This window comes from Bicyclus anynana, chromosome 15 (assembly GCF_947172395.1).
Source record: "Bicyclus anynana chromosome 15, ilBicAnyn1.1, whole genome shotgun sequence".
NCBI classification, from domain to species: domain Eukaryota; kingdom Metazoa; phylum Arthropoda; class Insecta; order Lepidoptera; family Nymphalidae; genus Bicyclus; species Bicyclus anynana.
Genome location: NC_069097.1, coordinates 10287846 through 10302214, shown reverse-complemented (window position 1 = coordinate 10302214; position 14369 = coordinate 10287846). Strand labels below are relative to the sequence as shown.

The 14369-nt window shown below is 33.1% G+C and overlaps 2 protein-coding genes across 2 annotated transcripts; one reads left to right on the top strand and one right to left on the bottom strand.

The window, feature by feature from the left end:
- Positions 1 to 30: 30 nt before the first annotated feature.
- LOC112043160 (leukocyte receptor cluster member 1 homolog) lies at positions 31 to 1886 on the top strand. Its single transcript, XM_024078454.2, has 2 exons — positions 31 to 187; positions 324 to 1886. Exons 1-2 carry the CDS (start codon positions 165 to 167, stop codon positions 1171 to 1173), a joined length of 873 nt encoding a protein of 290 aa, XP_023934222.1. The 5' UTR covers positions 31 to 164; the 3' UTR covers positions 1174 to 1886.
- A 635-nt stretch (positions 1887 to 2521) lies between these two features.
- Positions 2522 to 13846, bottom strand: LOC112043157 (WASH complex subunit 5). Its single transcript, XM_024078451.2, has 11 exons — positions 13581 to 13846; positions 12530 to 12632; positions 12235 to 12426; positions 11635 to 11846; positions 10130 to 11547; positions 9525 to 9787; positions 9315 to 9442; positions 8460 to 8855; positions 7690 to 7916; positions 6638 to 6788; positions 2522 to 4749 (listed from the first exon to the last, which is right to left on the bottom strand). The coding sequence occupies exons 1-11, from the start codon at positions 13703 to 13705 to the stop codon at positions 4608 to 4610; spliced, it is 3357 nt and encodes a 1118-aa protein (XP_023934219.1). The 5' UTR covers positions 13706 to 13846; the 3' UTR covers positions 2522 to 4607.
- Positions 13847 to 14369: the final 523 nt, after the last annotated feature.

The window sequence follows — 14369 nt, the reverse complement described above, 5'->3', positions numbered from 1 at the left end:
TAGAATCTGTGCCTCTGTGGTCGATGCTTGACTCTATTCTATTCTGTGGCTAAAATTAAGTTACATACTTTATGCTCTGTGGAATTAAATTTAAAAATAAATATGATAAAAATTTTTTATTGTGCTAAAAGATAAGATTTTTGTAAAATAAATCGATATTTAAAATGAACATTCTCCCCAAAAAAAGGTAAATTGTAAATTCCATTTTAAAGTAACTAAATTTATTAGTTAGTATTCTGCACAAATAAATGTTTTTATTTCTTGAATTCATATTGTAGTATCATTATGCACAAATTATAATTTTAACGTCTTCCTTCTTTAAGATGGCATGTGAGAACAAGAGAGAATATAGCACGGGTAAGAAAGGACGAAGCGGAAGCTGCAGAAAAGGAACAACAGGAAAAATTGCGAATTCAGAGGGCGGAGCGCGAAGCTCGACTAAATACGCTTAAATTTAAAAGCAAACAGAAATTGAAAGATTTAGATCTTCAGCCACAGACTTCGGAAAAGGTTACAGAGACCCAAGAACATATAAACTTTTTCTCAGACCTTGAGCATGCAGTTCAGTCCACTAACACGGAGCACGATAAAGAAGTGAAAGACAAAAAGGAAGAGTATGAGAAAAAGATTGGATATTTAACATATTTAGGACAAGACACTAATGAGGCTCTTGGTAAGAAAAATTGGTATGAGGTTCCTCCAGATTCAGCAAGATCTACGCGTCCCGGAGATATTAAAGATACATATGAAAAACTGGTTATAAGAGATGAAGATGGTAAACCAAAACATAAAAAACTAGATGAGAAAGATGGTGAAATTGCTTGGAAGGCAAAACAGCGCTATGATCCCTTAAATTCATTCAAGCAATACTGTACTAAGACAAAAATAGACAAGGATATTAAATTAAAGAGAAAGGACAATGAAAAAATCATAGGAAACATAAAGAAAAAACATAAATCAAAGCATAAAAATAAAGATGAATCTAAAAACAACTTGCAAAAATTAAGGGAAGCAAGATTAAAACGTGAACAAGAAGAAAAACACAAAACGCAAATGTTCTTATCAAAACTACATGGTAACGAAGACACTCCCAAACAGGAATCCCCTAAAAGAATTCAACCCAAATACAATTCTCAATTTAATCCTGAACTTGCAAGGCAAAATTATAGATAGACTTATCTATACTTCTATATTATCTCTACTAATTTTTTTTTTTTGTATTTATTTACCTAATCAATAGTATTTTTTTGTATTTTTTTTTTTATTTATTTACATATCAATTATTATTATAAAGAGGTAAAGTTTGTCTTTGTTTAATCTCTGAATCTAATGATCTGATTTAAAATTCTTTTACCTAGTGGTAAAAGATCCTTTCTCACAGGCTTTGTAGTGAAAGCCATGTTATTTGTGAGCATTATCAACCCATATTTGGCTCACTGCTAAGCTCGAGTTTCCTCTCAGAATGAGAGGGGTTAGGCCAATAGTCAACCACCCTGGCCCAAAGCGGATTGGCAAACTTCACACACACAGGGAATTAAAATTCTTTGGTATGCAGGTTTCCTCACAATGATTTTCCCTCACCGTTTGAGACACATGATATTTTATACTTAAAATGCACACAACTGAAAAGTTGGAGGTGCATGCCCCAGACCGGATTCGAACCATGCCCTTCGGTATTGGTGGCAGAGGTCATATCCACTGGGCTGTATGTGAGTGTCATAGTTTATTTATCCCTATATTTTCGCAGGTGAAGCCGCAAGGTTTCTGCTAGTGCTGCATAAAGATAATTTAGAAGTTTTATTGTTATTACAGTTATCACTGATTATTCACTAATAATGTTTTAGTATAATGTAAATAGCAAAAAAACACAGTTTATTTATTTTTAATTTAAATTTTTATTTTGAAACTCCAGACAGACCCTTATTTTATATGTATTGTTTTCATAAAATGTTATTCATAAGATAATAACTACATTATAATTGTGTTGAGCTCATTAATCAAATTTTTTAAATTTGATTAATGAGCTCAACACAATTATAAGTTAATTAATCAAGTTAATTAAAAATATTATTAGGTGTAAAATGACTTTATTTTATACCCATTTTTAACCAACTTCAAAAACAGGAGGAGGTTTTTATATTTTTTTTAATTTTGTTTAGTGATAAACAATTCCACAATCCACATTGAGATTGGCTTTAGTATAGTGCCACTGTTAAACAAAGTAGACTAATGATAGACTTCATCTAATGTGTTTTTCATATGCCATATCCTACAATCCTACAAATATAAACACGAAAGTTTGGATGTTTGTTACGCCGCAACTACTGAACTGATTTGGCTGAAATTTAAAACGAAGATATATAATACCCTGGATTAACACATAGGCTACTTTCATCCCGGAAAAATCTATGGTTCCCGCGGGATTTGTGAAAAACTGAATTCCACGCGGACGAAGTCGTGGGCGTCCGCTAGAATACATAAATAGGCCTAATTTATAATAACAAAATAAAACAATTTCATGAAAAGATTAAATATTTTATTTATTATACATAACTATAGTATGCGCGTTATCATCTGAGTCGTCCGGTCATAAAAGTCAAAAAAGATAGGAATGTGCAGCGCGCCTACCTGCGCACCCTAATTATCGATAAACGGCTACCTGCGCACGTGCTAATGATGAGTCAATAATGATTTGGACGATTCTGATTGGTCGGTTTCTAATGTAATTGCATTGCGTATTTTTTTTGCTATAAATGTGTTTACTGCAATTAAATAAATACATTCATGTGTTACTCGTTGCGCACTATGGATACTTTATTTTCTAACGTTGATCTGAAGAAATTACATGGCGATATTAGCCCTCAAGCTCGAACACTGATTCACAACGTATTCCTGTTTCTCAATGAATTGAAAAGTGATCCGAATAAAGTGGCTTCTCTAAATTTCAACAAACCACGTGAAATGGCCGCATTTGTTTGTGGTGTGAGCAGAGCGACAGTGGACCGAATCAAGACGGAAGTATCACAATCAGGCAGTACCTGTATACCAAGAACAAATTTTAAGAAACCACAAACCGTCACTAATATTGACGATTTTGATAAAAGTGTGTTGAAGCGAACTGTAGCTTCATTTTATGAGAATGGAGAGTATCCATCCGTGGCGAAAATTTTAGAAAAATTCCGTGAACAATTACCCGATTTTAAATGCGGCAACACTTCAATGAGAATACTACTGAAGGAGGTTGGGTTCCAGTATAAGAAAAATAGCGAAGGACGTAAATATTTAATGGAAAGAACTGATATTGTTTGTGCTAGAATGGACTTTTTAAGGAAATTGGATTTACTTAGAAGAACTAACGATCAGCGACCACGTTTCTATCTAGACGAAACATGGATTAATCAAAACCATGCAAGAAAGAGGATGTGGCTTGGAAGCAACGATGAAGGAGGTTTCAAGAATCAGCCTGTGGGAAAAGGCCAAAGATTAATAGTTTGCCATGCGGGTTCTGCAAGGACTGGCTTCGTTCCAGATGCGAAGCTAATATTTAAAGCGGTGAAATCAAAGGATGCTGATTACCACACAGAAATGGATGGCGAAACATATATGGCATGGTTTTCCGAATTCCTGAATCTACTTGAAGAGCCCTCAGTTATAATTGTCGATAACGCAAGCTATCATTCGATACAGTTGGAAAAGATACCCACAAGAAACACGAGGAAAGCTGAAATTCAAGAATGGTTGACAAAGAAAAAGATTCCATATTCCAGCAACGAAATTATTGAAGAATTAATAAGAAAAGTAAAAGCCAGTAACCCGCAGAAGGTCTACGCTTTAGACCATCTGGCAAATGAACGAGGTCATGAAGTAATAAGGCTCCCTCCATATCACTGTCAATATAACCCAATAGAATTAATTTGGGCACAAGTAAAGGGAGAAGTTGCGAAGAATAATAATACCTTCAAGATAGCAGATGTCGAAAATCACCTCCACCGAGCCATAGAAAATGTCACACGAGAAGACTGGGCCAAATGTGTTAGGCATGCCGAAGAACTTCAAAACAAAGATTTACAAAAAGCTCTAATTAGAGATCACGCGCCGCTTATAATAAATTTGGCAGAAGACGAAGATTCTGATGATGAAGACTCAGATGAAGATTAATTTTATTTAGTTAATAATTATATAATATGAAATATGTATTATATTAAATCAAATATTGTTAATTTTTTTAATTTTGTGAACAAGATACGATAATAAACTTTACTTATCGATAATATGTCTTTCATTGTTACACCCTTCACTAGACGGCTCCATAAGACCCATAAGTGCAAGCGAGATAGATATAGAGAAATGATTTATGGCCCTAAGACTCAGTTGTTAACGCGCGTACTATAATAAATATACTCAGATGCACAATTATCCACCCACTTTAATATACTCGCGTCATATTAAAGTGGGCAGATAATTGTGCCTCTGAGTAGGTATGTTATACCAAAAAAATATTTGAAAACTTAAAGCATATGATATAAAAATATGTAATGTATTTTGTTATTAATTATTGCATTGCAACATTTTCTAAAGGATAACAAACACAAATATGTTTTTATTTTTTATTTTTGAGGCGCCTGAGTTAATAGAACCAATGGTAGTTTATCTTCTATTTTATTGAAGGAATAATTGAATGTCTCACAAAACAGTTGCAAAACTCTGATTATAAATGTGCCCTCATTAGTTGATTCGCCAGATTTTAACCTGAAAGACAGTGTTTCATTAATTTCAACCCTTATTATTTTATATCTATATACTTATAAATAAAACTGGATCTTCGAAATGTACGTGACCAATCAAATCAATAATCAAAATAATACTTAAAAGAGGTGTACGGTAGGGGGTAGGGTAGGGAAGAGGTACAGTAGGGGTAGGGTAGAAGTAGGGTTGGGTAGAGGTAGGGAAAAAGTCAAAGCAAAGCTTAAGGGCCAGCTAGTAAGTTTTATAAAAGAACTTGACAAACAAAAAAAATCCTAAACTAGCAAATTCCAATTAAGTTCATAAATAAGATAAGATGTTTCAAGGTCAAAGATTTTATAAACACATTTGCTCGTAAAGTATCGCTTATTTCACAAATTTCAATAGCGTAATGTATCTCATTACTCACATGTGCCGTAATTTAAAATAAATGCACATGTGCCGTAATCTATACTTATAATAAATCTGTAGTGAGGTCAATTCTGTACATGAAATATATTTCCAAAATAACTATCAGGGGGTGATTAGTGATCGATACTGATGCCAAAAATGCAATCAGTAAAATTTTTGTCTGTCTGTCTGTCTGTCTGTCTGTCTGTATGTTCTTTATAGAAACAAAAACTACTGGACGGATTTTAACGAAACTGTACAATTATTCTACATACTCCTGGGCAGGTTATAGTATACTTTTCATTACGCTACGATCAATAGGAGCAGAGCAGTGAAGAGAAATGTTGAGAAAACGGGAGAAGTTACTCAATTTTTTTTAGCTTCCTTCGCGTGTACAGCCTTAATGGTTAAAGCTACATAGAAATCATGTATGACGGAAATGTTTTCCTTAAGATTATCTATAAAAACACAATAGCATATATATGTCTATCTTTTATGGTTGACTCACAATAACACGTGTAACTCCCGATAGCTTAGCAGTTCGGAGCTTTCTAATTATATTTGTGTACTCTTATGTTTATAACACTCATCACTCATCCCTTATAAGAAAGTTAATATTATTACCTATTCAATAAAAAAAGAATCATAAAAATCGGTAAAGAAACACCAAAGTTATACAAGAAATACGCTGAGCCATCGCGCGTGAATACTAATTCATGCTATATGGATTATTTTTGTGTAACGGTTGCCGCGCTCGACGCGACTCGCGGTGGGTGGAATAAATAAAGAAGTGCAGCCTTAATGAGTAGGGTAGGGGTAGGGTAGGGTAGGGTAGGGGTAGTGTAGGGTAGGGGTAGGGCAGGGGTAGGGGTAGGGTAGAGGTAGGTTAGGATAGGATAGGGGTAGTTGAAAGTTTACAATGACTTTCACGCGGACGAAGTCGTGGGCGTCCGCTAGTGTAATATAAAACCTTTATCATCCGTCTAAAAACAAACTGTACTTTTTTAAATCTTGGCAAAGAGTTTTTATGTCGGAAAAGTGCTCAACATTTTATACATAAAATTAAGTTTGTGACATAAAATTTAATAAAAAAACATTTAATTCTTTAATTTTATAATTTTGACAATAAATGTGAACCATTTATTTTTATCAGAAAAACAAAAATATTTTGATTTTTTACTTTATTAGAAATACTGGCTGTTTTTGGTGCATTTGTCAAAAAAAAACCTTGGTGTGCGCACTTCGATAACTGTGCAAAAATGACAAGCATATCAAAATGTTTTCGGAAAACAGTTCTGAAGATGCAAATTCATTTTCAGAAACGGTGTTCAAAGTGTGTTTTCTCGCAAATGTGTTATAAAACGTCGTATGACATACGTGCGCTTTGCTAATTACAGCCTCTGCTTCCTTACTATAGGTCTCGCCTTTGCTCGAGCTGCAATATCGCCTCGGCTGTAATTTTCAACTTACCGCACTTATATCATAATGTAGTATAAATACTTACTTGTTAATTGTTACAACTTTAGCATATTTACAAAGAAATTGTACAAAATTTTCAACACTTTCAGTCTTTGATTGGCGCAGTAGGGTGTAAATGCCAACTAAAAGGGGGTAGCCGTCGATATTTTCTCCTGGTTTCTTTGTTATTAAATCACCTGTAAATAAAGTAGGTAATGTCATGACCCATTTTAATGCACAAGGAAAATTTGTGATGAACCAATAGTATAGTAGAAATTGCAAACTGCAGAATCATTGCAATGTTGCATGTTTATCGGTTTTTACCAGACACACATTTGTGTGTGTGTTTCATGGCATTCATGAAAAGAGACTTTTTTCCCTATTTTTTGTAATACTAGCTGTCGCCGCGTGGTTTTCGTTCCCGTAGAATATGGGGATAATATATAGCCAATAGCTTTCCTCGATAAAAGGGCTATCTAACACTGAAAGAATTTTTCAAATCGGACCAGTAGTTTCTGAGATTAGCGCGTTTCAGATTTATATATTAGTATAGATTTACCAGACCAAGGTCAATCTGATAGTGATTGGAAAACCTAAAAAATTAATAAGGCGAGCAAGTAAGGAAAATGTCCTACAGAATGCCATCTGAAGCATAGGTCTTAGCTTCATGTTAGTACCTACACTGCCCTTCCAGTTCCATAATCTGAACAGGGCAATGCAGAAACTTCCTAAGGCCTTAAAAAACAGCGGATTTACAAGACGGAGGTCCTGGGTTCGATCACCGGCTGGGCCGATTGAGGTTTTCTAAATTGGTCCAGGTCTAGCTGGTGGTAGGCCTCGACCGTGACTAGTTACCACCTTACCGGCCAAGACGTATCGCCAAGCGATTTAAAGTTTCGGTACCATGTCGTGTAGAAACCGAAAGGGGTGTTGATTTTCATCCTCTTCCTGACAAGTTAGCCCGCTTCCATCTTTGCATCATCACTTACAATCAGGTGAGATTTTAGTCAAGGGCTAACTTGTAAAGAATAAAAAAAAGAAGCTTTAGTAGTTAAAATCATGCATTGAGTTTCAATATTTATTGTGGCTGACACATACCAGTACTAAGGCATACTTGTAATCTCGGTAGCTGAGCAATTAAAACGATTGCCATGAGTCGTCCCATATCGGAATTAATAAATTCATGAGCATTTTTTGCATAGATTTTTTCGAAAGGCTCATAAATTCCACAGCGTACCAAATATTCTTCCAAGCTATGTAAGAGTTCTAAGGGTATAATTTTGGACTCTGACTTGGCACTCTTCTTGATTTCATTCAGTAAAGACCTCAAATGAAAATAAAGCATTGATTAGTTGGAAAATGTAACCTTCTGTAATTGATACAGGATGTCCCGTAATTAATGCATAAAACGCAGTGGTAGATACACCACCTAATTATCTAAAACTAATTTGAATAGTTTTCCAAAAATCCCTAGGGTGACCAAGTTATATATTTTTTTTTTGGAATTTGAGTTGTTTAATTAGGTGAACTTAATGAAAGAAAAATAATTATTGCATTCAAAGTTTCTTCTACAAAACAAATAAAACATTATTTACAAAAATAGTATTATGGTACATTGATAATTTAATCCGTAACATTTAACAAAAATCAGATCTTCAAAATCTTAATTCCATCAGCTACAGCATTGAAAAAACTGATTCAAGATAGAAAATTTCGAAAAAAAAAATATAACTTGGTCACCCTAGGAATTTTTGGAAAATTATTCAAATTACTTTTAAACAATTAGGTGGTGTATTTACCATTTGCGTTTTATCCATTAATTTCGGGACACCCTGTATAAATGGTGATCATAAATACAAACGACTTACTCATTCATGGTACGCAAAGAAGCTTCTAAATGTGCAGAGTCAAATTTGCAGCTTGTGTTCAGCTGATAGGCGATATGCTTACGCAATATCTGTAAAGTACCTATCACTATTATTAAATCTGACACTTGCTGATATGTCTTGTATCCCTTAGTAATGACTTGATCCAAATCCTTCACATCAGTGTTTCCGATTGCAATTTTATCCGCATTGGATCTGAAGATATTCTGAATGTGCTGCAACTGATTCTTTATCATATAGCCGTATAAGGTGTCTAGACCGTGTAAGCCGAGAACTCCTATCGCTTCGTTCAATTTGGCAAATGTTTTTGTATTTATCACTTCACTGTGGTTTTTAACATCAAACCACGCTGCAGATATATTTATGTATACGCACATCCTGAAATTATTTATACTTTATTTATAATTTACAATATTTCCATTGAGTTTGGCTTTAATATAACTTAAATTATATTAAAGCCAAACTCAATAGATTTTTATCAACTAACAAATTAAAAATCTATACTAATATTATAAAGTTGAAGAGTTTGTTTGTTTGGTTGGTTGAACACGCTAATCTCAGGAACTACTGGTCTGATTTGAAAAATTATTTCAGTGTTAGCCCATTTATCGAGGAAGGCTATAAATTACCCCCGTATTTCTACGGGAACCACGCGGGTGAGCACCAGCTAGTGAGGGTATAAATATAAATTTTTAGACACTTGTGATAATAAATGATGTAATTATAAAAAAATCAAAGTCCAATAACGTTAGAGCTTAACCATGCTGCTTCTGCAATGCAATAGCTTCAGAATATAATATAATAATTTAATAAAAACAAATTGAAAACCATTCCCACCTTGCATCTGTTATTTGCACGATCTGTCGAGCAAGACTTCCCATAAAGCTTGCAGAAGGTCCAAACAAACTAACGCCTTTTCGTATACTAATCTCCTTTGCTACGCTTTGGTTTATTATTGCAGACACCTGTAATATTAAACCATTTCATAATAATATTTATTATTTTACGTAACAGATAAACTGTTCTTTTTAAATTTGTTTAAATTACCTGTTTTTGCCAAATTCTCAAGCCATGAATGTTAATATAATCTTGAATATATTCCAAAGATCTCTTATAACCATCCATACTTTCTGCCAATTTTTGGAGTCTTGGCAATAAGTTGTTTGACTTTTTTGTTGCTGTTGGCTCAATGAATTCAAAGAACTTCTTGCTTATATGTCCATCTAGTTCTCTAAGCAAGCCTTCTTCCAGTAACTCTGCAGGATCTACTCTTATTACTCCAACTAAAGTTGATCTCATGTCCAAAATTCCTATAACAAATTCAATTAATTAAAAGTCACACGCGGTTTTAACCCACATAGTTCCCTTTCGGGTATACAGATTATTACTTGCTCATAATTTTCATTCATAGGTGAAAGAATTTTTCAAATCAGTCCAGTAATTTGAGAGCCCAATGAATGCAAACAAACAATCAAATCTTTCCTCTTTATAATATTAGTTTAGATGATTCTTATTTATGATATAGAATATTGTTTTGGGTAGGTAATTGAAATTGATGCAAGTTCGAAAGTTTATGAAAATTTTCTGCTGCTAATTTCCCGTAATATAATAAGCTGATTTGATGATTTCACATAATTTAATAAGGAACTTACCAGTAGTGAATGTTGAAGCGGAGTGTGTGAGCCTAGCAACTTCCATCCTATGGTCCATCTGTGCATACTCCCTCAACTTCTCCTTCTCTATTCGTGTTGGTACTTCTTTAATTGTCCACGTTTGAAGGTCTATTATCTTTTCGACAATATTAAAAACCATTTCTGGTATAACTTGCAAAACTTTTTGAATATACTTGATCAGTTCACTGCTGTAATATTGTGAAACTGATACTAGATCGTCACTTTGGGCTTGATTGATTCTCAGTAAAGGTATTTCCATAGCACTAGCTAACTTTAGAAACAGAGCACGGAGTCTACTTGTGACTGCTGGATTTTCTTTAATGCTATCTTGCATGTATATTGTGTACAAATCTATCGTACACCAAGCGTAACTAAAGTCGGCCACTGTTTCCAATGTCACTAAGGAATCTTCTTTTAAAGAGGCTGCTCTGAGGACATTTTTTAATGCATCTTTACTGTCACAGAGAAACTGGACTACAGTTGAAGTACTTTTGATACTGTGAAATTCTTCCACGTTTTCCAGTACCTGTAGCAGTTGAGTGACCTTTTTTACAGTTTTTGGTGTAATGGGTTCATTAAGTGAAGAAAGCTGCTTTGCTATGTTCCCAAACCAAAGCTTCAGTTGCTCATTTTCTACCACTTTCGTGTAGGGGTTTGAGCCTGAAAATAATTCTGACAAATTATTAATAGCTTCTAAAGCTAGTTCTTTATTTTTTTTCCAATTATCACTTCTTGAATCAAGTAGTCTTCTCAAAAATTCTCTAACTTTTAACTCTAATTCGGCTGTACTTATTAGAAGTTCAAGAATTTTAAGGGGATCATAGTTGGATTCCTTAGTAACCAAGTCTTTTAGTTGTTTACTTTTTTTATTGTTATCAAAAAATATAACATCACTATTGTGCAAAAGTAACCAGCGTAAAACATGATTTGAATTTAAAATAACATTCAATATCTTGCTGATATTGTCCAGAACAAACTCATCAGTAAGTGTGCCTTCCTTTAACAATGACTTAGTCTTATTAATAAGCAACTGTACAGAGTTGCCTCGTTTTGCATACATTTCCTTGACCATTTTTGTGTTGCATGTATTGTTGAGGGAACTCTTTGCTGCTTTGAAGTTTTCCCAATAATCAACTAAATTCATGGTAACACCCATGTAAATAGGTATGATCCAGTTGCATGGGAAAAATTTGTCTACAATCTCTCTCATTTTTGTCGTGTCGCCGTGCAAGTAATGTGGTGTAAAAAATAGGCAGACCACCAACATACTGGCCTGAGTGGCAAGAGCTGACGCTTGATGCTCAGGAATAGTATAAACAGCCAGCTGGTTGTATATATCTTCAGACCTTAACTTTCCTACTACCTTCTCCATAAATTCTGGATGGATTGGAACACGACTGAAAAATAAAAAAATTATGTTTTCCTATTCTAGTATTTAAACAGATATTATAAGTATTAATTTTTAAAAGAAAATTGATAGATACCTGAAATATTCAACTGGATAATCTGATGGTCTTTTACCCTGTTGCTGATTATAACCTGTGTCCCTTAAAAGCTTGCAAACATCATCTACATTTGATTGTGACTGACTAGTGCTGTAGCGATAAAATGCTACCAACAGTCTCTCCCTCACCCATCCAGGTACATACAGATCACACAGAAGAAGCATAGAACCATATAAATATAGAGATTCGCACTGTAAAAAAATAATAAAAATAACAAATGTGACATGGAAAACAGCCAAAACAACTAACTTAAGTGGCAAAGCAACTTTTGAAGATTCCTATAATAAATAGTAAACCTGTGCCTCCGAGAGCATGTTAAGCCATCAGTCTGACATTATCATTAATATTTATCATGAAACTTTAAAGTTTATGTTTGTATTCACCTGCTTAGTTCCCAATTCCCAATAATGAATAAAATTGGTTCAGTATCCAGAGATTATCACCTACAACCTCTATAATATTAGTATAATTATTGTAAATATATCTGATACTAGCTGTAATCAACAACCCATTTTGGGCCATTGCTCATATTGCTATAGTAAACAGAGATGGTTTTAACCTTAAATATGAATATCATACCAACAGTTGTTTGCCCTCTATATCTTTCATGACTGTTTCAATTGTTTGTTGTATGAATGCTCCATCATGTAATTGCTCTACAAAAGCATTAAGATCCACAATGTATTGATAAATATTTTCAAACAATAAGTAGAACCGAGTTATCAATTCCAGATACTTTTCTTTTAAATCATCATCCAAATCTTGTAATTTCTGAAATTAAACTAATTGATAGATTATAGACACACTTGATGAGTTTTTTAAGAATTACTTATTAATAGTTTATTAGTAATAAGTTAAGTTAAGATATTTTTACATTGTTCATGCTTATCTTCTTTTCTTGAACTTCTGATATTTTAAAATAACTAAAGTCCATGATGACATCTTGATAATTTTGTTGTATTTCTTTGCTATCCAATCTGAAAGAAATCATTGTTTACTCATAAAAATAATCAACTAAAATTAATATTTTTAACGAGATTTTGTATTTTAAAGATTTACTTTTACTTTTACTTGTGGTAATGTAGATTATGATTATAACAATCAATTTATACCAGACTAGCAGACGCCTGTGATATTAAATACTGTTAGATGTGTTAATAGCGCATGAAAAATGAGGCATTTAAAAGAGGAAATTTATAGTCAACTCAATGTTAGTTGTGGTCAACAACAAACATTATTTGAACAAATAATACCTAAATATTGTCCACAATGTTGAGTTGTGTTTTTCATTAAGTGTATAAACTATATATACATAAATATATAGTGGAGTTTAAAGACAAAATTGTTCATTTATGTGCTCTGTGTATCCTATTATATAGATCCCTTTTTGCAGTAATTTTGTAAGAATGTCACCATTCTATAGTACAAAATTATCATTGCTTATACCTCCTTAATCTGGCCTTGTTGCAAAATCTGTTCTTAGCAAATATCTACTAACTGTAAACTACCTTTCTGTCAATCAACTTTGTATGTCAAGCTTATTTCAATATTTCAGGATGAGTACCTTTCACTTTTGTATAGATAGGTAACCTTAGTCATTTTATATCCTTATGGACCAGTACTTTTTTCAGGATGAAAAGGTTGCCTTGGGTTTAAAATTGTTTGGTAGAAGTTTATGGGTATTTTAAATTCATTTTATTTGGTAAAGGTTTACATCCTGATCATAAGATTATGGAGGCAGTATGGAAGTTGTTGGATACACCCCCCTAACATCATTTGTTGCCATGCGAATCAAAACTTTAACTTGTAAAGGTCCTCTTTTGTACCTCAGACGTTCATGATTCATAATGACTAATAGAGTCGTTTTGATGTAAAAGCCAATAAACTTTAAGTTAAAAAAACTTAATAAAAACACGTAAACTTACAAAAACGCTTTGGGGATATGGTCTTTAAGCCTTAGTATTTCTGCTAGTATAGCATTACCATGAGAAACAAGTTTTAATAAATTTTGAGCACAAAGATTATCTTCTGCAAGGAATACACGCATCATATACAATATTGCTGTTCAGTGATAGTAAAAACTTTGCTCCTACTAATACTAAATCATTAAAACTAATTAAAATTTAAAATATTACTATAAAAGTTGTTGATATTTTGTTTTTATTTTTTTTTACCGACAGATGAACAGACCAGTGTTACCAACTCTCGAAAATATTTATCCCTAAAGTTTATGTCAAAAACCCCTAAAATTACATTATTTATTGAGTTGTCCCCCTAAAAAATATAAATTCATAATTTTATACTTATATTGTTAAAAATTTAAAAAAAAAGAAGAAATAAATAAATGATAGAAATAATATGCTGTAATTTGTTTCAAAAGTATATTTAATACAGACAAAATATTACGTCTTCATCTAATGATTCAGATTTTGCCGCCAGTTGCCTCAGAGTGGTTGTAGAATAATGTATTATATGTCTTTATAAGTCGCTAGGTCAAGAAAGAAATATTAAAATTATCATCAATTTAAAAATATTAAAGTTAAAAAAGTTAATAAAGTATTAGATAAAGTCAAAAAATCCCTGAAAAAACCCCTAAAAATTTCAGACCCCTAAAAAATCCCATTTCACTTATTTACCCCCTAAATCTGGGGGGAAAACCCCTAAGTTGGGAACCCTGGAACAGACTGACACTGACACTTGACAGTTGACACTGA